Source organism: Gadus chalcogrammus, chromosome 11 (assembly GCF_026213295.1).
Source record: "Gadus chalcogrammus isolate NIFS_2021 chromosome 11, NIFS_Gcha_1.0, whole genome shotgun sequence".
NCBI lineage: Eukaryota > Metazoa > Chordata > Actinopteri > Gadiformes > Gadidae > Gadus > Gadus chalcogrammus.
In genome coordinates, this window is record NC_079422.1 from 21,566,099 (window position 1) to 21,588,263 (window position 22,165).

At 44.6% G+C, this 22,165-nt stretch overlaps 3 protein-coding genes across 3 annotated transcripts in view; 1 reads left to right on the forward strand and 2 right to left on the reverse strand.

Annotated features, from left to right (window-relative positions):
• Positions 1 to 1,012: 1,012 nt before the first annotated feature.
• On the reverse strand, positions 1,013 to 5,884 carry dscc1 (DNA replication and sister chromatid cohesion 1). The gene is made up of 9 exons (XM_056602214.1): positions 5,582 to 5,884; positions 5,250 to 5,418; positions 5,024 to 5,155; positions 4,499 to 4,589; positions 4,160 to 4,298; positions 3,937 to 3,989; positions 3,447 to 3,601; positions 2,795 to 2,943; positions 1,013 to 2,294 (listed from the first exon to the last, which is right to left on the reverse strand). Exons 1-9 carry the CDS (start codon positions 5,767 to 5,769, stop codon positions 2,183 to 2,185), a joined length of 1,188 nt encoding a protein of 395 aa, XP_056458189.1. The 5' UTR covers positions 5,770 to 5,884; the 3' UTR covers positions 1,013 to 2,182.
• Positions 5,885 to 6,146: 262 nt separating this feature from the next.
• mrpl13 (mitochondrial ribosomal protein L13) lies at positions 6,147 to 13,881 on the forward strand. Its single transcript, XM_056601616.1, has 7 exons — positions 6,147 to 6,255; positions 6,657 to 6,780; positions 7,635 to 7,728; positions 7,985 to 8,045; positions 9,499 to 9,585; positions 10,044 to 10,165; positions 12,978 to 13,881. The coding sequence occupies exons 1-7, from the start codon at positions 6,229 to 6,231 to the stop codon at positions 13,000 to 13,002; spliced, it is 540 nt and encodes a 179-aa protein (XP_056457591.1). The 5' UTR covers positions 6,147 to 6,228; the 3' UTR covers positions 13,003 to 13,881.
• Positions 13,224 to 22,165, reverse strand: part of col14a1a (collagen, type XIV, alpha 1a) — a 129,345-nt gene continuing 120,403 nt past the window's right edge. Inside the window, 5 exon segments of the mRNA XM_056602830.1 lie at positions 13,224 to 15,449; positions 16,178 to 16,317; positions 18,570 to 18,725; positions 20,159 to 20,236; positions 21,739 to 21,930. Of these exon segments, the coding sequence (XP_056458805.1) occupies positions 15,051 to 15,449; positions 16,178 to 16,317; positions 18,570 to 18,725; positions 20,159 to 20,236; positions 21,739 to 21,930 (965 nt within the window). The 3' untranslated portion in view covers positions 13,224 to 15,050.

Sequence of the window (22,165 nt, forward strand, 5' to 3'; positions counted from 1 at the left end):
TCCTATGGGTTGGGTTTCAGGGTTTGGTTTTCATTTCTAGGGTTGGGGTTAGGGTAAGGGGTTCCTATGGGTTGGGTTTGGTTTTGGTTCTATGGTTAGGGTAAGGGTTTCCTATGGGTTGGTTTTTGATCTAGGGTTAGGGTTAGGGGTTCGTATGGGTTGGGTTTCAGGGTTTGGTTTTCATTTCTAGGGTTGGGGTTTAGGGTTTCTATGGGTCATGTTTTGAGGTTATTGGTGTGGTTTTAGGGTTTGGAATACCGTTGTAGGGTAAGGGTGTGGTTTTGTTTATCAAGCTTAAGGACTGATTTCAGAGTTAGGCTCAGGCTTTTAACGTTAATAAGGTGCAACAAGGTTTTTTTTATTAACATAGCATGATAATATTAAAAAGTAAAATAAAAAGCTGGTCGAGTGCCACCAATATAAGTTTTTAGTGGTGATATCCGGTCGCTAATGCCACGGCCGTCTAGAGCCCTGCCTCAGAAGGCTTATTTTCTGTATATTAGCCGTTTTGGTAGTCTTCCAACATACATCATTTGTTTAAAATAGAAATGTGTTCTCAGTCAGTGGAAAAATACTGTTACATTATAGAAACCCTGATGTTAAACCCAGTAATTACCTAAGTGACCCTATTCAGTTCTCCCTGGGACTTTTTTAATATTTGTAATGTGTACAGAGTTATTGTGCAATACCAGCGGTCTTTTATGAAATTAATGTGTGGACCTTAAGAAACGGGGGCTTAACACAATGTTTATAGTGTTGCTTTGGTTGGTGGATCGCACGATCTCTGCTGGCGGTGCTACACTTCCTTGAAGATGAATAAATGAATCACTAAAGGGGTTGAAAAATGTTTAAAGTTGGCTTTCTCTATACCCCTGAGCCTACTCAAATTCATAAAGAACTTGAGCCTACTCAAATTCATAAAGAACAGTCAATAATACCAATGTTTACCTGTGTAACGGGTGAACCCAAACCATACATGGTTATCTTGTTTTTACTCAACATCCTATAGCATTTTTATATTTATTACTTATATTTTAAAAAGGCAGAGAATTCTGTAATTTTTCCCTATATTTTCTTCACAAAGAAATATTATCGAGGTTCAATCATTGTATCATATAAATAGAAAGATATTTGATTGCTCCCAAATCACGGCCTTCCTTGGAAAAAAAAGAGAAAAATAACACAGAATTTTTACTGCCATGTAATAGCATATATTTTCATAAATTCTAAATTCGTTCAGAATAACGATGTTATGTAATGTGATATTGAAAGCATGCTTCTGTCTGTATGTGTGTGTATCTGTGAGCATGTAGTAGTGAATGTTTGAGATTTTAAACAAGTCTGTTTGATTTTGATATTGTGCACAATAATGACTTGCAAATAAGGATTATTTTATGTAAAACATAAAACCTACTGTGTGTTTTCCCTATTTATGTTTGATATAAAGTTCTGAATTTCTCATACAATAAAGCAGTTTTATATTGAATGCGTTTTTGTCATTTTTTGTATTCAAACGAAGGTGGGAGGCAATTACTTAATTAGTTTACAATACATACAAAACAACAGCTATAATCTAACATTGGAACACCTGAGCAGCATTACATTGTTTTTTTACTACCCCCTTGTGGCCGAATATAAAATACAATTCTCATGCCAAGTCAGTCATTAATATCTAAATCCAGGTGGCAGACATAATAAAATATGGGTGAACTGGGCATTTCATTTCCTTTCGACTGATCATGTTGGTGGAGGTGATGATCTTGTGCAGTGGGAAGAAGTGTCTGAAGGTTTAGAATCAACTCTATGTTGGCTGACCACTGTAGAAATATCCTTATTCAAGTTCCCTTCCAAAGCCTCATCCACCCGCGCAAATCAGGTTATCTTTCTTCCCTGCGACAGGTAACAAGGCCCAACTCCGGTTTCAGTGTCCCGGCCCGGGCCTCGAGCCATCTGCCCCCAGAGATTCTGCTATGGCAACGTAGGACTGGTGGATCTGAGATTAGCTGTATGGTAAAACCATACCATGAAAAGTTGCATTAATACCTGATGTGTTGAACATCATCACCACAAGGACGTCATTCACTTCCTGAACTACAACTGCTGAGTTTGGCAATATTTTATAAACAATATAGGAACTTTTTTTTGTACAAAACGAAAAAGGTAAAAACAGTCAGGCGTGTGTTCAGGTGGCGACGGGCCGTCGGGAGTTGAACACCTTGACCCCGTTCTGCGTGGAGGATCGAGCGTACTTAGTGAGCAGAGCTGCAGTGGTCTGCTTCTCGCCACACAGGTCCCTGCAGGTGGAGAGAGACAGCAGGTCAGGGAGAGGAACAATGGGAAAGACAGCCTTTCTGAGAGCATACAGATTCTACCATGGCCATTTACCAACTGACGCCAATCATGAGGCAAACCGCAGAGAAAATAACACGAATGTATGATTCACTAATCTCAATGTATTCACAATCCGAGCTCCATTCCATAACTCTCTTCAAAGATTGTCCTGCGTCTTTCTATATGTTATGGACACATAGTTTCTTGCCATGCAATTTGTTAGAAATTCATCCTGCAGACTGCATTCCGCTACAAAAATGTTGCTCTAAAACTGTTAAATTAGGAGGCTGCAGTTTAGCTGTCCTTTGGCGCCATCTAGTGTTCGAGAAACGAACGCTAACCCTTAATTCTACCACTAATGAGAGACGTTGATTGATGCTTCGCATGAAAAGCACTCATCAGGGTATCACTGTAACAGGAATCCCACAACGTCTTATTAGAGCCCGTATGGAACCACATTAACTTGATGTACGGAGTGATGTCCGCCTCGGTCCATTTCTCCCGGAGGGTGAACAGTTGGTTGAAGCGCTCCACAGTGTCCTCCGAGAGGTCCTCGACCCTCAGCAGACAGATGGTGTCTGGGCCGGAGCCACGGTCCACAAGGGCGTAGCCCTTGAGGAAAAATAAATAAAAATAATTAATCATAATATCTTTGACATTTTGACCATTTGTCTGATTGGTAATTAACGTCAGGTAATTGGGGCCATGCTGGAGGAATAATTTTCTGGGTTATGGCCCTTGGTTAATTAATGGTTAATTAATTTGGGGAAAGTATGTCACAAATCGCCGACAGCTCGACTAACCTGGAACATGACGTAAATTGTGGGAGGGCAAATGCCGGAGACGTTAATGGTGAGTTGAGCCGCCATAACCTAAGCTGTTACTGTGATTTGCTCCATACTTTTCCGCCCATGTTAATTCATTAGTGAAGCCAACGTGGGATTTGCTCTTAAACACTGACGAAGTACAACAGCAATCCTACAATGTCTCTAAAAGGGTTTACAATTTTCCCATTTCCCAACCCGTTCGGACGCTTCTGCTTTAACTCCCTGGCTCAGCATGCACAGTGCGCCCGGTGTGCCTGACGTACTGTGGGCCCAGTGGCAGCGTCTCACCCTCAGCTGGTCCAACCGTGTCCCCATGCCCTCTGGCACGCTCTGCTGCCACACCTCCTGGAACTCCCGCAGGTTGAACTTGACGGCGTTCTGCAGCAGCAGCAGCGCGGTGGCCCGGCACACTTTGTCCTCGTCCAGGGCGTAAAACACCCTCTCTGCAGGATGGCCGAAGGTAGAGATTATAAAACACACGTCAACGACATTACTGCTAGAGCACCGACACTAGTAGAGAACTAGTTAAGGTAAATGTAAGTTATTAAAAGCAGTGGGCGTGATTAGCTTAAATGAAGGATGTCTCCTACCAACTACAAGAAGTGAGAACCAACTGCAGAGAGACAATCAGAACCAGCACTTGCTGTTCTGTTGGTGTTCTCTTAGTTGTTTGCACCCACCAACTACGTATATTTGACCCATCAATTATATAGCGTATTATATTATTCACAGATTACAGAGTAATAGAATGCAGAATCAGGATTTGTTTTGCTCTTACCATTTTCAGTGGATCGCTTTCCAAAGCAGTTCAACCAATGCTCAATCATCTCCCTGTGTGTGAGATAGAAAGGATGTTAATCTGCAACCCCGTTTACACACACACACACACACACACACACACACACACACACACACACACACACACACACACACACACACACACACACACACACACACACACACACACACACACACACACACACACACACACACACACACACCTGGGCTCCAGTGAGCAGAGTTCCTCCAGACACGTTTCCATGGGAACCTTGCTGAAGGACCACGACTCGGAGTCGACCAGTTGGGTCACGTGACCCAGAAGCTTCATCTCATAGTCAAAGTCCAACATGCGCCAGTAGCCTGGGGGAACACAGGGGTGTGAACATGGACATGATTATCTCCCATTCCTCATCATCATAGTAAGAAGAATTTCTGGGTTTGTCATTTCTGATTTTAATATGCAATACATGCAGCTTTCAAGTTTAGCTGGTGTTGCCATTTCGTGTAAGAGAACGTTACAGCAGAGAGTGAATGTGTATTTGCATCAGGAGACATCTTACCGTCCACCTGACATGCGTGGATGGTCTCGAGTTGGGCCAGTAACTCCTGCTCACTGGCTTGGATCCTCTCCAGCAGATCCAACATGGTGTACTGGGGACAGGGGGAAGTATAATGTGCACTGCTCAACTCAAATACAGATTGATCCAAAACATCTGATGTAAACTGATGACGGATACATAAGTTGCGATGTTTAACATTCAATGAACTGAAGCCATCATCCAATGTATCCAATGTACTCAATGTGTAGGTTTTACTCATTCAGTTCTAAGCTAATATACATACAATAGTACTTTACTTATCCTAGGCAGGAAATTATATCGAGCATTGCTTTAATAAATATATTTAGATAAACGTCATCAAAGAGATGGATTTGATGGTGGATCTAAGATAAGTTACAGATTTGGTAACGCACTTTATTAAAATCAGTTGGAGGGAAGGGGAGGTCCATGTATATGGATTCTAACTCTGGATCTCATAGTGCCCACCCAGTAAACAACTGAACTAATGAACCACACTAAACTCACCAGGGATTCTGGGTCCTCTTGCCCTCTTAAAGACGGCCCTTCATAGGGATTCTCCATCAAAAGCTGCTTCAGTTTCTTCATCCTGGGCCGCTGCTTCCTCAACTCCCAGTAACTGCTGCAGAACCCCCAGATCTGAAACAGAGTCGAGATGCCTACAGTACATCTCAGCACAAGCTTCGATGGGACCATAGGAGTTGGGTCAGACGCTGCTGTGATGGTTCAGTACCTGTGTTTGCACCAGGTGAGGGCTGTCCTTGCTGCCTGACAGTTGGTCAGGAGTCTTGCAATCCGGCACAAGCAGAAGCAGGTTTGATGTATCGGCCATCTTCAAGTCGTACGTTTTGTCGCCAGTGCATAGCACGGCTTTCTCATCTTTATCGCCCCGGATCACCAGACTGTCACACAAGAGGTTTTTTCTTTTTATGATTCTAACATACAAATGAAAATTGAGTTGTCAACGTTTTGTTATTGGGTTTGTGAGCTTGTGATGTTATAACATCTATGACCCGATATAATAATGATCCTTAATAAGAATTACAATACGTTAGACAGTGGTACCTTTCTCCAGCTTCAATGTGCTTGCATAGCGTGTCATCCAACTCCATCAAACAATAGTCGGCTGATAAAACGTTCTCCCCAAAAGTCAAACAATGGATGGTTGCCTGTAAATCATCTTCTTGGAGTTTGGCAATCTCCACGGTGGCTTGCACCTCTTCCAGTGTCCGCATGTTGTCGTTTCTTTGCATGAAATAAGTTATGAATCGCTATATACACACTAAACACAAGGTTGAAAACAGACAAACTCATACCACACAGACCTGACTGTCAAAATTACGCGCGCTCTCAGCTCCCAACAGGAAGTGGGGGCTTATGACGTCAGAGTACATAGATCTTTATGAGGGCGGCAACAAAATAGCACCGTGTCGAAAACCGTATTTGGATAAAGCTCAAATCTGGCTATTTTCTAGACATAAATAATGCATATACATGAATATAAATTGTATTACCTAATTATCCCAGATAATTTTATACATCCCCAAACGAAAAGGCATTTGTTTGTCCAAAACAAACCATGTGGGGGAACAAATATATTATCTGAATGTTTCAAATCGGACGTCTTTCGCAGCCCGCCGTGCTGCCAGTGGCTGAGATACATGTTTTTGAGGGTCAAGATTTCTGGAATATGAATCATTAGTCTATTAATCATGGCAAACTTTTCAAGAACAGCCCAGGTAATTTTGGTATTTCAACATGACATCACACATCTTGTTACAACATTGGTAAAAAACCCATGCTGTTATTACCATGCTTGTTATTTGTTAACAAGGTTACAAACCCTTGCTAGCTTCTTATGTATGTATGGTCTTGTGTTTCACTTATTGCCGGGACAGCTTTTATTGATCATGACAATGTTTACAACAGTTATTAATGGTCTTTAGATTATCTTATGGTAAAGCAAGTCAACTGAATGAATGTAATTGACTTGTTTTGCCAATGTATGTTCATGTAGACCAACGCAATATCCCTAATCTTTGAATGACACAATTGTATTTTTAATGCACTATTCACTGTACAGCCTCCTATCAATATATTCTTTGTTGATATTATCCTGTCTTTCCTCTCCTCCTTTCAGCAATGGGCGACATTCTCCCGATCATGGTTTCTCATTGATGCTAAGATGCAGCCACCTGGGAAAATAGCCACGATGTGTTCTGTCCGACTACAGGGGAAACACAAGCCCATCTATCATGCACTGAGTAAGCAAGACCTCAGCTAGCTATACCTTTTTGATTCAAGCCTGAGCCACTTTGTGTATCACTACGACCATGCTAACGTGTGATAATATTGCCTGTAGCGGACTTCATTCCATGTGTACAGTTCTAGGAAAATCGTCATTGTAGATTTATATTATCTCTTGAAAGTTATTTTTGCTATCTGTCACGATAGGTCAATAATCAGCCAGTAGCTGAAGTGGCTGAAGCCACTATGGCTGTACCTAGGACTGGTTTCATAGCCCGCATAGTGTTAGTGTTGGACAGTGTTTTTATTCTGATTTGATGCATTTTTCACTTTACTGTAACCACCAATTGATTATTGGCAGTGAGGTTTTACTTTTGGCTTTTGTATATTCCACCTTTTGATATTTATATGAAGTGTCATATTAATCCATTGTTGGCGCTTTCAAGGCACCCATATTGCTGTCCATAGTGAGGGATTATGACACCAAATGTTCTTTCCATGTGTTATCAGCTGAAAGCGTTTATAATGCATGTGTGTACTGAGTAATAAAGTCTCGAATGAAATGCCCATGTTTTTTCTAAGGAAAGCAAGATCCTAGACACCAATTATTATTGTTTTTTAAGTAAAATGTAGGTAAATTTGAATACGTAGGTAAAGTATGTTTCACGATTTTAAAATATTTAAACAATTATTTTACTCATTTATCGTTTTCCTTTAATTGATTTGACTATTGACTGTTGATTTTGGAATGGCTCATTTAGATTTATCCTTTGGTAATATGACTTAGTTGCATTTCACCCGATGAAGATCCTGGCTCAGTTGTTCCATATGCTCTTGAGTATTGAATCATCATGCACTGTTTTCCATGCAGGTGATTGCGGAGACCATGTGGTCGTAATGAATACCAGACACATAGCCTTCTCTGGAAACAAATGGGAGCAGAAAGTCTACTCCTCTCACACAGGGTAATAATAACCTACCTCCTTTGTGCCCTATATTATACAATAAATCTGAATAAATTATAGTATTGTTCTCGACTATTATTGGTCATAAGACATGCCTTTAATGAAATATAGATTGTCCCAATGAGATTGCCTTGCAGAAGCCCCATATGCCATTTAAATACAGTGAAAAATCCATGAATTAAGTATAGATTTGAACGATAACCCCCAGTGCTGAAAATAATTGAATCATATAATTGACATCTTCTTTACCACACAGGTATCCGGGAGGATTCAAGCAAGTCACGGCTGCCCAGCTCCACCTTAAAGACCCAAAAGCTGTACGTTGATGTTAATGCTCTCTTTTGTACAAAACAGCCCCTCAGACATTGCATCGAGATTGGCTTAATAACTTAATACTGAATTGTTACACGCATGTTGTCCACTGATCTGACAATTACCAACGGTCATCCCTTTCGTTTGCACCAACCGACATTTTTCACATTGTGGCACAAAACTAAAAGCCATAACCGAATTTCAGGAATTCAATTATGCTGTTGTAGCATACTGTAGTGTATAGTTAGAAACTATGTTAATATGCGAGTTAAGGAATCGCATACAGATATACTTTGGTTTTATATTACAGTTAATGATGCCATTATGATGTTCACAACAGTCCGGTATTAGTGTTGTAAATCTGGAGGGTGGGGGGGGGGGGGGGGGGGCAGCAACTGTATCAGGGTGACTGCCCCCTGCCCTGGCCACCCCTAGGGGGTGCCACTGCCTCTTGTACATGCACAGTCAGTGGTTGTCAGTGGTGGTCATTGGGAAAGGCGGGGGAGGACAATGTCTAAGGGGTCGAAGTGGTCTGATTGCATATTCATGTGACTGTAGAGCCAGCCGTGGAAACCTGAACGCCTCATGAATAATAGGGTTCACTGGTGACAAACCTCTGCCAGCTGCCTGTGCTCTTATGTAATCTAGACTATGATTTCGGCCTAATTTGAATGTAATTAGGCTAGGTTTCAAATGTCATTGATCAAAGTTATATCTATATTTATTTATTATTAATGATTAATGCTGATCAAAGCACATTTCCATTTTTTCCAATAGTTTGATAATTGTATTTCCTTGTATTAATCACTAATGTGGCGTATCAATTATTAGGAAAAGGCAAACATTTGAAAAGCCTAAGTCTAGTCTTTGTGCTCTATCACTACTCGCTGCTGATTTCTGTCCTGATGATGAACCACGTTGTCAAACAATGACGGTAACTCCATGTGATCGGTGCAGTTACGTCGACGTTCCCGTTGGTCCATTGACCGTGACAGCAGACTCATGAGGCCCAGGCAGAGAGGGCTTCTGCAATTTTTATTGTTGTTGACAAGGAGGATCCTCTTGAACTGCAACCAGTGATTCATGTCTGCTTCCCAATCAAAGGTTCCCCTGGAACCATAGTGAGGGAAAATATTATGTTGGCTCTGGATTGTCATTTTAATCAGGCCTTTGAACCGCAGGCTTGTGTCCTCTCAGTGGTATAATTGCAACAAGGCTTGGCTGGTTTGAGAGAGGGGGGGGGGGGGGGGGGGGGGGGGGGGGGGGAATGGGACCAAAGTGGGGATATGTCAGTGTAAAATCCTTCCAGTATCCATGTGTTTTGAATCCATGTATTTTGACAAAGAAATCGATTTAAACTAATGGTTGACTTTATCTAATAATCCAAAATGTTGCATAAAAATAAGGGTACTCCAACTAAACAAACCCCCCTTATGGCCATTGGCTTCCCTTCCACAGATAGTTAAGTTGGCGGTTTACGGCATGTTACCCAGGAACCTGCTCCGGCACAACATGATGCAGCGACTGCACATCTTCACGGAGGACGTGAGTGACGCTCTTCTCTGTTTCTTATGTCCAACACATCATCTATTGAGGTTCCAAATATTACAGAAGTACCAGCGTTGTTTGCTTACACCGCTACATTCCAGGCTATCCTCAACACTGCTTTTGAAAACAAAAAAAATATGATTTACTTCACGGTGTTAATGGTCTTCCACACATGACTGCTTTTTTTATCGTACGTCATAAAATCAGGATTGCAGAGATTAATGATGCGGCGAATCATTTTCCCTCACATCATAATTGAATCATTGTAAGGTCAGAAGAGCTTTAACCCTGCATAAGTCGTTCATCATTTTCGTCACTTATCCTACTGTGTGTGTGTGTGTGTGTGTGTGTGTGTGTGTGTGTGTGTGTGTGTGTGTGTGTGTGTGTGTGTGTGTGTGTGTGTGTGTGTGTGTGTGTGTGTGTGTGTGTGTGTGTGTGTGTGTGTGTGTCCCCAGGAGCTGCCAGAGGACATCCTGGCCAACCTGACAGAGGAGCTACCCCAGCCCAGAGTCGTCCCGCGGACCCTGAGCCAGTACACCCAGGAGGAGAAGGACGCCTTCCCCAGGCTCTGGACCCCGTACGTCTTCCAAGACACGCACGCGCAAGCTTATACATACATACATTCATGCATAAAGGCACCTATGCATACAAAATCCAAGGATGATCATGTTCAGCATATTCACATAAAAACGCACATTTTACCTACTTACTTACCTTTTTTTTAAAGAATGGTTCACATTACCAGTGAAGTATTCATTTCAGCGCTTGCATTATAGATTTTTTTTAAATGTATGTATACTCTACACCTCCATGCACATAGGCTATCTACCTATGCCTGTTACGAAGGCTGCGCTCACCCTACTTAAGTGATTCGAAATACTTTTTCACATATATAGTTAATTTATTATAATGTGTGTCTGTATATGTATTCTCAGACTCTCTCACTCAATCACAAAAACACATCAAGGCTCTCTGAGGCTTGCATTATCCTGGGACTGCCGTAAGGGGGTGAAAAGGTTCTTTCTGCTTCGAAAAAGCAAGTCGAATCAACAGATCTTTGGTTCACAGGAGCGGTTCACACAGCTACTTTATGTATCTCAGCTATGCATGATTTCGTGCAATTCTTAAGTTCTTCTTCCCTCTCAACTTCACACTTGACTTGTGTTGCACATCTCCTGGGCCTCTGAGGACGTCCTTTGGCTCCAGGGTTTGGCAGGAGAGCCGCTGGGCCGCTTGACCTCGCCCAATGAGATCCAGATTAGTGTTGATCAAAGTCTTTATCTTGGCTTACAGCTGATTGGACACTCACAGTGTATATGGTTTGGGTTAAACCCCTGATCACTGCAACAGGGTGAAGTCCAGCCTGTAGGGTGAACCACACACACACACACACACACACACACACACACACACACACACACACACACACACACACACACACACACACACACACACACACACACACACACACACACACACACCGTACTCTCTTGTGTGGACCTTAGCTTCTAGGAGGAGACGGGGAGCTTCTTCAGGAAGCTGGCGAAATTCAAGGAGGCGAGTTATCGGCCATAATCAGATTCATGGCTTTTCTGGGAGCAGTGTTTTCTGCTCGGATATTAAATTGACATTGAGCGTGACCCGTGGTGTGGAGGCATGATGATGCACTCCCTCTCGTCTCCCCTCCCTCCCTTCCCCATGGCCCTCCGACACCACTCCCCGACGGGTTAACTGGGATGCGGGCTGCCTACTCCGCAACGCTGATCTTTTAAAAAATGCATTAAAGAAACACAAGGGCTGCTGAAATGTTACCAGTAGAACTACAATGAATAGAAAATCAAGGATGGGACTGATGATGAATATCTATGACCCCAGAGCATCGCCTCATATTCTAGAGGGTTTCCACTGTAGAAGGGTTTAGGCTGAAGTGATTTCCAAAAATCATATGGTGGGGGTTGGCGGGGATTGCATGCATAACTACCTGGACCCATAGTGGGATGAAATATCGCAGTGATGTCAGTGTTTCTGACGTCCTAGTAATTGATTTTTGTTTGTGCTCCATATTCCAGACACATTCTAGGACAATGACATTTTCACGAAGTCACCAAAGCAGTGTTCCCTTTATGCGATGTCTCGAACTTGGCACCGTCTAAATAGTTGTGACACACTAAAATCTGCCATGTCATATCATCCATCATGGATGAAAAGAACCATAAAAAAAACCTTGCATCGTTGAGCCTGTGCCTAATTCCACCGTGATCGGAAAAGGGTAATGAAATCATGCTTTTAAGAAGGAGGCATTCGAATTTTCTAAATGCTCACTTTCATTGCTTTGAGGACACATTATCATCAACAGATTTCATATCCCCTGATGCCAAAGCATTAAGTGGGGGTTGATGTGTTGTTTCATTTGGAGCGCATTACTTTCGGTGTGCGTGCGTGCGTGACTGTGTGTATTCATTCACGGGGGCTGTCACGGGCGGTGTATAGTGATGAACGACCGGCATCATGTTGTTCTACGCCTGCCCATCTTCCCCCAGCCAATCACGGCGCCGGTCGCGGCCCTCTGTCGCACGGCGGACAAGGTCAAGGTCCATTTTAATTGGATACAAGGGCCTTTTGCATATTTAATATTCACTCATATCTATCCTTCCTCTCTGATTTATCAATCAAATATGTGCTCGGCTATTTTGTGTGGTAGGGTTTGAGGCATCAAGGGTGACTCTACCAGGAGTCACGATTAAATCACAATTAATATTCATATTCCCTCTCCGATTAAATTTGAATCCTTAGGGAGCGTGTGGATGGTTCAGTGATCATTATGGTTCCTTTTATTCACTTCTGCACGCGGGCACTGAGGGTGTGTCCGCCTAGGCCCACAAGGCCTTGCGCCTCGTAAAATAAGAAGGGGTTACGTGATCTTGTACTGACGTTGTGAGGGCTTATACTTTCTAGGATGGAATGGGGGAGAAATGTTATCACGTAAGAATCGTCTTGGATTGCGGATGGATCATAAGGAGCTACAAAAAGCTACTTTTTTATTTTGTCTTTAGATATAGTGGATGTGATGTAACCTTTTCGAATATAAAACCTGAAAGATTCCCATCCCTACTTTCTGGTGATACATATTTTCGTGGCGCTTGCTTGGCTTTCCATTAGAATCCAGATGAGACTGGTGCAGATCTATCGCTTTGTGCCCTGCCAGAGTAAAAAATGGTCTGTCTGTGGCATCTGATAGAGAAGACAGAAAGATATGTCTGGGATCCCCTCTCATCATTCACCTTCTCTCCAATTCTGCCTGCAAAGCTGGCCTTTTAAATGCTTTTTTGCAATTTTTTTCTACTTATCTCTAAATCCGTTTTTCCTTCCCTCTTCTCGGGTCCCTGCAGACCGACAGACTACAAGATGAAGTGAGAGCTGCAGGATGACACCGGGGGGCTCACAGAGTCATGCAGGAGGCAGCACGCCTTGGCCCATTACACCGCGGCCATGTTACCAGCTAACCTCATCTGAAGAAATGCCCACGGTGTTGGTGTCTTGACCGTGTTTCGAATGCTTCCCTCATCTATGAGATTAAGACTGACTTTTATTTTTCCTTTTTTACATTTTTTTTTCAAACAAAGACAAAGACAAAAAGTAAGAGGCCATTTTGAAATCTGTTTTGATACAAACATGAACGTGATATAGAAGTGTTTTGAGTTAGGAGGCGGTGGTCTGTTTCTGGGTTTGATTTGGGTTGACTGGGTTTGTTCTAGCGATATGCGGAAGGGTGTCTCCCTTGTCTCCAGAGAAGATCTCACTATGTCCATCATTGTCGATAATCACGTCATAAACACAGATATAAGCCCTGCCAAGGGAAACTTATTTAAAACTCTGGATATTGAAGGGTGTCTACATAGAGATCGATCATATTTGAATGGCTCCTGTTATGTTTCCATGGCTGTGAGGATATCGGGCAGTACAGATGCTCCTGGTGTGATTCCAGTGTGTGAAAGAGGCTGAATATTAACAACCAGAACGCTTGTTTTCCATGACTCAATTGAAAGGTGGTTAGGTTACTCTGGTCCAGATTCATTGTTTCTGACAATGTCTCAACTTGCCACGCCTGTAAGTTACCCCATTATAAATAATTGTTAGTTCCTTCTTTTTTTTAAGTATACTTTGTGTAATAGACCAATAAATAATTTACTATATTTTTGTCTAGTGCTTTTATTTTCTGAAAAGTATTTGCAACACTCTGCGATAAAGAACATGTTATGAGACGCAATAAACAAAAATGCCAAAAAATCAGCGTCATAACAGATTTTATTTGGTTATAAAAAAAATAATAAATAAAATACTCCACTTTGCCAATTCATATTTGTTGCAAGAACAGATTCCTTAACTGTTCTTAGGCCCAGCGTTTTCAGTTCTAGAAAGATGTGTTCATATGTACAGATTGGCTGTAGTCACTTTGGGTGCCTGATTTGTATCTGGCCCTGTTGCAGGATAAATTGACTTATTACTATGCTAAAAAATATTTGAAACTTCAAACAAAATAATTTGCTGCCACCAAAAAAATCTCAATGTATAAAAAAAAAAGCTCTGGTTTCAATAGGTCAAAATTGAATATAGTGCTGACCAATGAGCAAGCAGCTTCCACAGTGAACAGGCCCACAGGAACACCAAAATAGAGAAACGAGGCCAAACCAGACGCTTTCACTTGTATCAGATCTTTAAGAATAGATTGCGGTTGAATAGTTGCAATCTATGTTTGGAGTGAAATATTAAAGGACAACAAAAGAATAGTCCTGACAACTCTGGAACATTGCTTCAGTAAAGTCATATGAAGCTCCTTCGTTCTAAAGATGGGTGGAATAAAACCTTTTTAATAAACTAAAATCTGAAAAAAATAAAGTTTACTTAATAGAATGGAAAAGGCTTTGTAGTGGGGGAAAATAAACTCACAAAACACAACATGTACCAATTTAAATTCTGTTAGGATCCAAATGTTCAAATTGAATCCGTGACAAAAACAAAACAGAACGAACGCTCAACAAGTTTTCCTCAAAGGTGACATGCAAATTCCTTCTTTAAAAAGGGCTTCGACACGAAGTCAACCGACCCCAAGGTGAACGCAGAGTCTTCCCATCTTTACACTCAACGGTACAAACATAAATCAGGCACTTTTCCGAGTTCAACAGAGACACCGTACAAGAGTTAACAAGACAACTGTCTATCGTGGTGGAGAATGCCACTGCCATCCACAGTTTTTTCTGATGTTGCGTAGTCTGTAGGAAGCAGTCTCACCTGTGTGTGTGTGTGTGTGTGTGTGTGTTTGTGTGTATGTGCGCGTGCTAGTATCCGTGTACAACACGTGTCCCGCGGGCTCAGAGTGTAGGTAGCTCGTGTGTGGTCATGCTCCACCCGGCCTCAAGCACTTGCGGTGTGTGTCCGACGCGTCCAGGCTTCCGGTCTCGTTGCTACGCGCCGCCCCCCTCCTCCCTCTCCTCCATGACGACGACGTCGCCGCCGCCCACCTCCTCCCCCGTTCCGCGGGCGTGGCGGGCAAAGCGTTGCGCGACCCCGGGCGACCTCAGCTCCACGTCCTCTGAGCGGGGCCCGGGCCGGTACCCCCGGGGGTCGTGACCGGGGTAGTACTGGGGTGGGTAGCCGTGCTGATATGGATCTTGCTCCTCGTCCTCGTCTTCCTCGTCGTCGTCGTCGTCGTCGTCCTCTTCTTCCTCGGCTCCTCGCCGCCCGCCGTTGTAGGCCACGGCCCTCGGGTTGTAGCCGCCGTGCGGTAGCGCTTGGACTGGTGGTGGTGGTGGTGGTGGTGGTGGCGGTGGTGGTTGGTGGTGGTGGTGGTGGTGGTGGTGGTGGTTGGTGGTAGGTGGGAGGTGGAAGGGGGGGGGGGGTGTACTTGGTTAGGTCTCTGGGTTCTAGAAATTGTTTTTCCAGACACAGATCAGCAGAGCTGTCTGTCTCCTGATGCCCACTCCAAGGACACAGTGCGGCCGCGTGGCTCACTTCAATCACGGTGTTGAGTTGAGAATACAAGCGCGAACCCACCACCACCACCAACACCACCACCATCACCCCCTCCACCCACACCACCACTTGGACGGAGCCGAAGATCATTACAGGGATTAGAGTTACCCGGCATGAATGACAAAGGCAGCCGGCAAGCAGACTGAATGTTAAGACAGCAGGACTGAACAGGAGCCTTGAGAAGAATGAGTGCAATGGGGGAATGGGGAAACTCGCTTTGGATGGGGAAAAGTTCATTAAGCAGGCCCTTTCGTCTTTTGCTTTAGGCAAACATTTGCCCTTCGGTTTTCTTTTCACGTTGAGGAGTCTCCCTACTGGTCTACAGAGAACATTGAACGCGGGTTCTTGGGTTCTTGACGACAGGAGTACTCGGTTTGATTATGCACAACAAGGCTTCGAAAGAGCTGATGAATATTTACACGAGACGGGGTCTGCGGTGTGCTAATGAATGGATCAGGTTTAAAATTGCCAAATAACATTCAGGGAGTCACTGCCAATCCATCTTGTGTGCTTCTCCCACTATTATTAATTTTCTGAATGAGCACAGCACTACACCCACTTTGTGGAGCAGAACAAAGAGCATACATCTTTCGGTGTGCCTGTTCAGCCTCAGCCAGTATCCTGCGGCATCTTCCCAAACCTTTGGCTCTGAGAGGAGGCGATAGGTCCTTCTCAGCCTGTAGTGCTTAATATCGGTGCCTTGAGGGGGACGGCAAATATGAGACGCTTCATGAAACAGATGGTGTCCTCTTGATTGACGTAGGATATTAGGAGAACCGAACCCCCTGACCCCGCCCTTTAGTTCAATCAGCGGACGACAGGTGTGTCGCATCAACGCCTCATCAGCAGGAGACAGGGTTAACGTATCAGCCGATAATGAGTTCTCCATGCAATAGCAAGTGTTTCACCTATAGAGGGAGTCATTTCATGTACACCAATGCGCAAGTGGTGCCGGGGCCTGGCTCTCGTTTAAACGGTCTCAAGCTTCTACAACGACAAGGACCACTTAGTGCCTCGGGTTTTGCCCTTCTCCAAGTCGCTAATGCTAATAGGGTTTGAGTTGCAAGATGAAAGGCTTTTTTGGCGGGAATATGTTTGCCACACTGCAGCTTTTGTGTGGAGCTGGAAGGGGTTAAACGCAGGGTCGAGTTAGAGACATGATGGTCCTCCATCATGTCACCAAGTGTTGTTTTGTGAAGGTTTGAGTTTTTTTGGGGGAATCCATTAAGCTCCTTCACATGCAAGTCTTTTATGGAGAGAGGTTGGGCGAGGGAGGGATGGGGGCGGGCAGGTGGGGGGGGAGGTATGACAGGGGCTTGAGGAGTCGAAGGGGGAGGAGGAGGAGAGCAGAGAGAATGGTCTTCAGTAGTCATTCCCGTAGTCCCGTTGAGCTAAAGTGGCCAAGGGGAACACCCACCGAGGGAGAAAGAGAGAGTGAAGGTGGAGATGGAAGAGCAGAGAGGGAGAGAAAGATGGTCACCACATTATGAAAATAGAAAAGTTACCCCAACAGTGTGTTATTGCAGTCAGACCACCACATCGATATGACCTCTCTGACCTTTGAGCATGCATTCATGGAGGTCCAAGCACAAGCGATAATCCATGAAACTCATTGTGTTTCTCAATCCTTACCTTTCCATCATTTCATGAATCATGTTTACATTCCAAATCAAATGTTAAGCCACATGTGTAAAAAGAAGAACACTTGCGTGTAATCTCTATCTACAGGAGAGTTCACCTCTGGCTTTCCATCAATAAAAACAAAATGCCAACACCAACAAGTGGAGGAAAATATGTGGCATTTAGTTTGAGATTTAACCAATCGTCTTACATTAAGGTTTAAAACACCAAAATCAATATACTCTTAAACCTGCCACATATCTCAGGATTCAAATAAGATCATACTTGTTTTGAGAACAACACACAAAATAGTATCCATAACACAATGTTGGATGATACTGTTACTACACCTTGGAATGGGAAGAAAAAAGATTTGATAAAATGTGACATTACCAAACCTTGAACACGAAGGATGATGTAACGTCTCGTCCATAAGCTATTTGACAGAGACGGTAAGCTGTGTGTGTCTGACAATAGTGACTCTAAATAGCCTTTACCGGTGTGCGTATCCAACCTCCATTTGTCTCTGTCGGTGTGTGTTTGTCTTTGAGGCTGAGTGTAACGTTACACACGTGGACTGATGGCTATGTATGTCAGCGCTGTTTGTTGGATCGCACCCTAGGTGCGGACAGCCCTGTATAAACGTCACAGTGGAACAAGTCTGCCAATGCCAGATCACTCCCAAAACCCTCAGAGCGTTTTACAAGGCCAATAACCACCTCAGAGTCCACAGAGGCCACGGAAACGCAGTTTAAAAAGTTGTATACATGGATGAAAAAAAAGCAGGATTAAGGATTCGGGTCAGGCAGTAAACTTGGATGTGGTAAAATTATGCAGAAGTAAAAATAATTCAAATCAAAATGTCGGGATCCTTTATAAACCGAGAGTTCTACAGGAAATGGATAAACTGACATGACCGAATAAGGGCTTAAGGGAATTTGGACGATTGGCTTCCTCGAGGCAAAATAAGGGTAACATCAGCAGTCACGTCATCAGAAGCTTTAAAACTAACAAAAAATCCCCTCCACTTTAGCTAGCACGTTTCAATTCTGGGATGTAGCAGGCATTACCATTGACTACACAGTTTATATGCAGAATTCATATTTTTCTGAGCTCCTCATCCATGAAATGTCACTTTTCGGCAATGTTAAACACATTCTTATAAACAAGGTTTGACTCACCTCTAGATTGTGCTAACTCTTCTACTTGGCTCCGTAATAAAACCCCTTAACCCATTAACCTCTGATGATGTCACACCACACACGGGCCAATGTTAGCTCTGAAATGCTTCAAACCCCCCCCCCCCCCCCCCGTGTCTGTCTAATACTCACCGCCAACGTTGTAGCCCATGCAGGAGTTCTGATCACAGTACCCCGCAGACCCCGGTGGTCCACCGGACCCAGGCGAGCCCTGTCTCCCCGGGGTGCCCTGGCTACCCGGCCTGCCAGGCGGTCCCTGGCTTCCCGTCCGACCCTCGCCTGGTAAGCCTGAGGGGGGGGGGGGGGGGGGGGACATCATTTGGGACGGGGTCACGTCAATCCGTTTAGCCTCAGGTAATAATAACAAATAATTCATTACCCATAACCAGGTAATGAAGCTAAAATAAAGAAATATAATTAATTATGCAGGTAGTTATATACACTGTTGCGCTGATGAACGGCCGATGATCAACGGTGATTGTCAAACAGCCCAGAGACCCAAATTAATAATTGAGTCTACATTTATCAAGCCCCAGACCTAGAACAGTACGTTTTACATGATATATACATCAACATATGTATAATTATACCCCCTAACAGCATCCAGATGGGCATGGTGGATTGGGTCACGATGCACCCAAAGACCCCGTTGAGGTGCCAGGAGGGTCCCGGAAGACCGGACCACCACCGCCAGCACTAACCCGTTGACCTGGCCCGGCGCCACCCCTTACGTCAGCCGGTGAAACACACGCTCGTCAGCAGGGGGGTCCGAGCCCGATACTCCCTGGGATAAGGGTTCCTATTTGTGTTTCGCTTTGGACCCAGAGCTCTACGCTTTCTTTTTAGCGGGATAAAGTGCTCCGTCGGCGCCTGTGCTGTGGCGGCGAGCAGCTGCACACAAATCAATATTTTCTTGGAGGAGTTTCTCATTTGCCGTAATCCAACAGATATTCCAGGCGAGGAGGGCGGTGGGAGGTGGGTGGGTTGTGGGGGGGTTGTGGGGGGGATGCGTTAAGGTGCCCGAGGCCCGGTCTTTATGGAAGGGATTCTTCTACTTTAGGGGTTTGATGTGATTTTTCTGCTGAATAATCGCCTTTTTCTCTATTTTTCGATCCCACAACAATAAAGCAGACATGTATTATGCATTCTGTCAATAAAAGAATGGAAAGAATACGCGAAAAAAAATCAATGTAGTTATATTTATGTGCTACAGGCATAAATTCGTTTTGCTATTGTTCTATTGCAGGGACTGTCATTTAATTTGAGAATACGTTTCCTTCTGTTGGTATTTGATGTTATTGGTGCTTTTATTCTGCTGATGCAAACCGCACCAAGAAAATCAGCACTACAGTAATTCAATTTCAGACTCTTACAGCGCTGAATAAGACTTCCTTGTTCTGTTGTTGTGTCTGTGAGTGTGATTGTGTGTGTGCGTGTCTGTGTGTGAGAGAGTGTGAGTGTGAGTGTGTATGTATTTGTGTATGGGTTTATGTTTGAATTTGTGCGTGTGAGTGTGTGTGTGTGTGTGTGTGTTTGTGCGTGTGTGTGTGTGTGTTTGTATGTGTGTGCGTGCGTGCGTGTGTGTGGGTGTGTTTGTGTGTGTGTGTGTGTGTGTGTGTGCGTGCGTGCGTGTGTGTGGCTATGTCTGAATGTGTCTGTGTGTGAGAGTGTGTGAGTGTGTGTCTGTGAGTGTGTGTGTGTATGTGTGTGCGTTACTGTACCTGGGGCTCCAGGGGGTCCTCGGGGTCCCTGCGATCCGATGCCGTGACTCCCCCGCTCTCCCTTCTCCCCCGAGAGTCCTGCAAACCGCAGCCACCACAGCGGCTTAGCGTCGGACAAGACGGATACCTTTCTCTAACGCAACCTATCATCTGGGACCTCATCTGGGATCACTAACGAATCGTCGAGACGGCCATTAATAAGACAAAAAAATTCATTGACCAAAGAGGGATCAAATGTAATATTTACCTTAGAAACCATATCCCCCCCACACCCCTCCATAATGGCGACTTGGCCAAGCAATCGTCTCCGATACATCCGCGCCAGATCATGACAATACCTTATGGGTATCTAGAGGCTGCATGCGTTTTTTTTCCAGCCAGTTCTTCCCGGCCTACATTTGTCTTCAGAGAGCCTTCTGATAACTCTGACCCACGCTAACCCATGAATCCACCACCCGTGGTGTCTGCAGACGACGACGTCCTTTCAGAAATGAACTACATCGAAGTAAACTTTGTTTAGTGCTCAAGACGGGACACGCACAGCCGTCTGGTTTATTACCGTCGAAGCTGTGTGTGTGTGTGTGGGTGTGTGTCTGTTTGTGTGTGTGCGTGTGGGGTTGTTAGGGGGTTGGTAAGCGGTTTAGTGGCAGCGGGGTTAAACCACAGTTTAATGGGGCTGTACAACAACCACCCTGGCCCCTGTCCCAGCAGTGGTGGACTGAAGGCCCGTAATGGACGAGGCTGTGGTGCTGTGTGTCGCTGGGGGAGTGTTACGGGGATACGGAAGGAGACAGTTATTTTCATAAGACCATATTTTTCTTGCAGAGGGTTTTGTGGCAGGACGATGACCTCATGGATGTTAAAATGATTGGCTGCATATGGGTTAGATTGCACCTCCCGGGGCAAAACCCTAATCACAATTGCTGTAATGGGGAGTCTAGCTCTGGTGGCTCTGGTGTGGGTTGCTACGAGAGGCAGACGGTAGTCTGTGTTTTTAATATTAGCAACGATGGTACTTAATATACATCGCAGGAGGAGACAAGTTACGTGGCTGAAATTAGTTGAATTTTGCTAATGCACATTTCACATGTGTGTCTGTGGTTTCTGTGCATCCATACGTCCATTAATCAGTATCAGTCCAGCTTCCAAAAATGCTTGTCCGTTTAAACTTGGCAGGAGTAGTTCATAGTGACTTTTATCAGATGAACGGGGGGTGGGCTTAGCTCAGGAGGTAGAGCAGCTGTCTTGTAACCGAAAGGATGCTAGCTCCTCCTAGCTGCTTAACCCTAACTGCTCCTGACGAGCTGGCTGTCGCCCTGCATGGTCGACTCTGCCGTCGGTGTGTCAACCGATGTTAGGCCCTTTGGATAAAAGCGTCTGCTGAATGTAAATGAATGTAAATGAACGAATGAATCACAATGTATCACGGATCTATATTTCTGTCAGTGTTTGCTCATTTGTTTATCGATCTATTTAATAAAGTCTAGGGATCTAAATCCATTATATTTAATAGGGTTATCAACAACGCTTCCCCCTCCTTTCTCGTCCCCCCACACCCCCCCGGACCCCCCCCCGCTCACCTCTCTCCCCCGCGAGCCCGTTCTGCCCGTTGGTCCCGGGGAAGCCCGGCCGGCCCGAGGGCCCCTGGTCCCCCTGGGGCCCCGGCAGGCCCCTGCGCCCCGGCTCCCCGGGGGGGCCCGCCACGGTGCGCACGGCCGCCGCCTGCTGGCTGGGGATCTGGTTGAGGATGGAGTTGTAGCGAGACAGGTGACCTGATCCGGGGACAGGGGAGGGGGGGGGGGGAGAAAGGGGGAGGAGAGGGGGGAGAGGGAGGGGTGGACCGTCAGATGAGTCATCCCAGTCCTCCCAGTCCTCCCAGTCCCATATGCTTGCACCTCTGTAAAGAAGTAGTGAACCCAAAGTATATATACACACTTTTTTTTACATGGTCATATGGCTTATATCACTGTTAGAATCGCATTCTAGGCCATTTTGTCACTGTTAAAC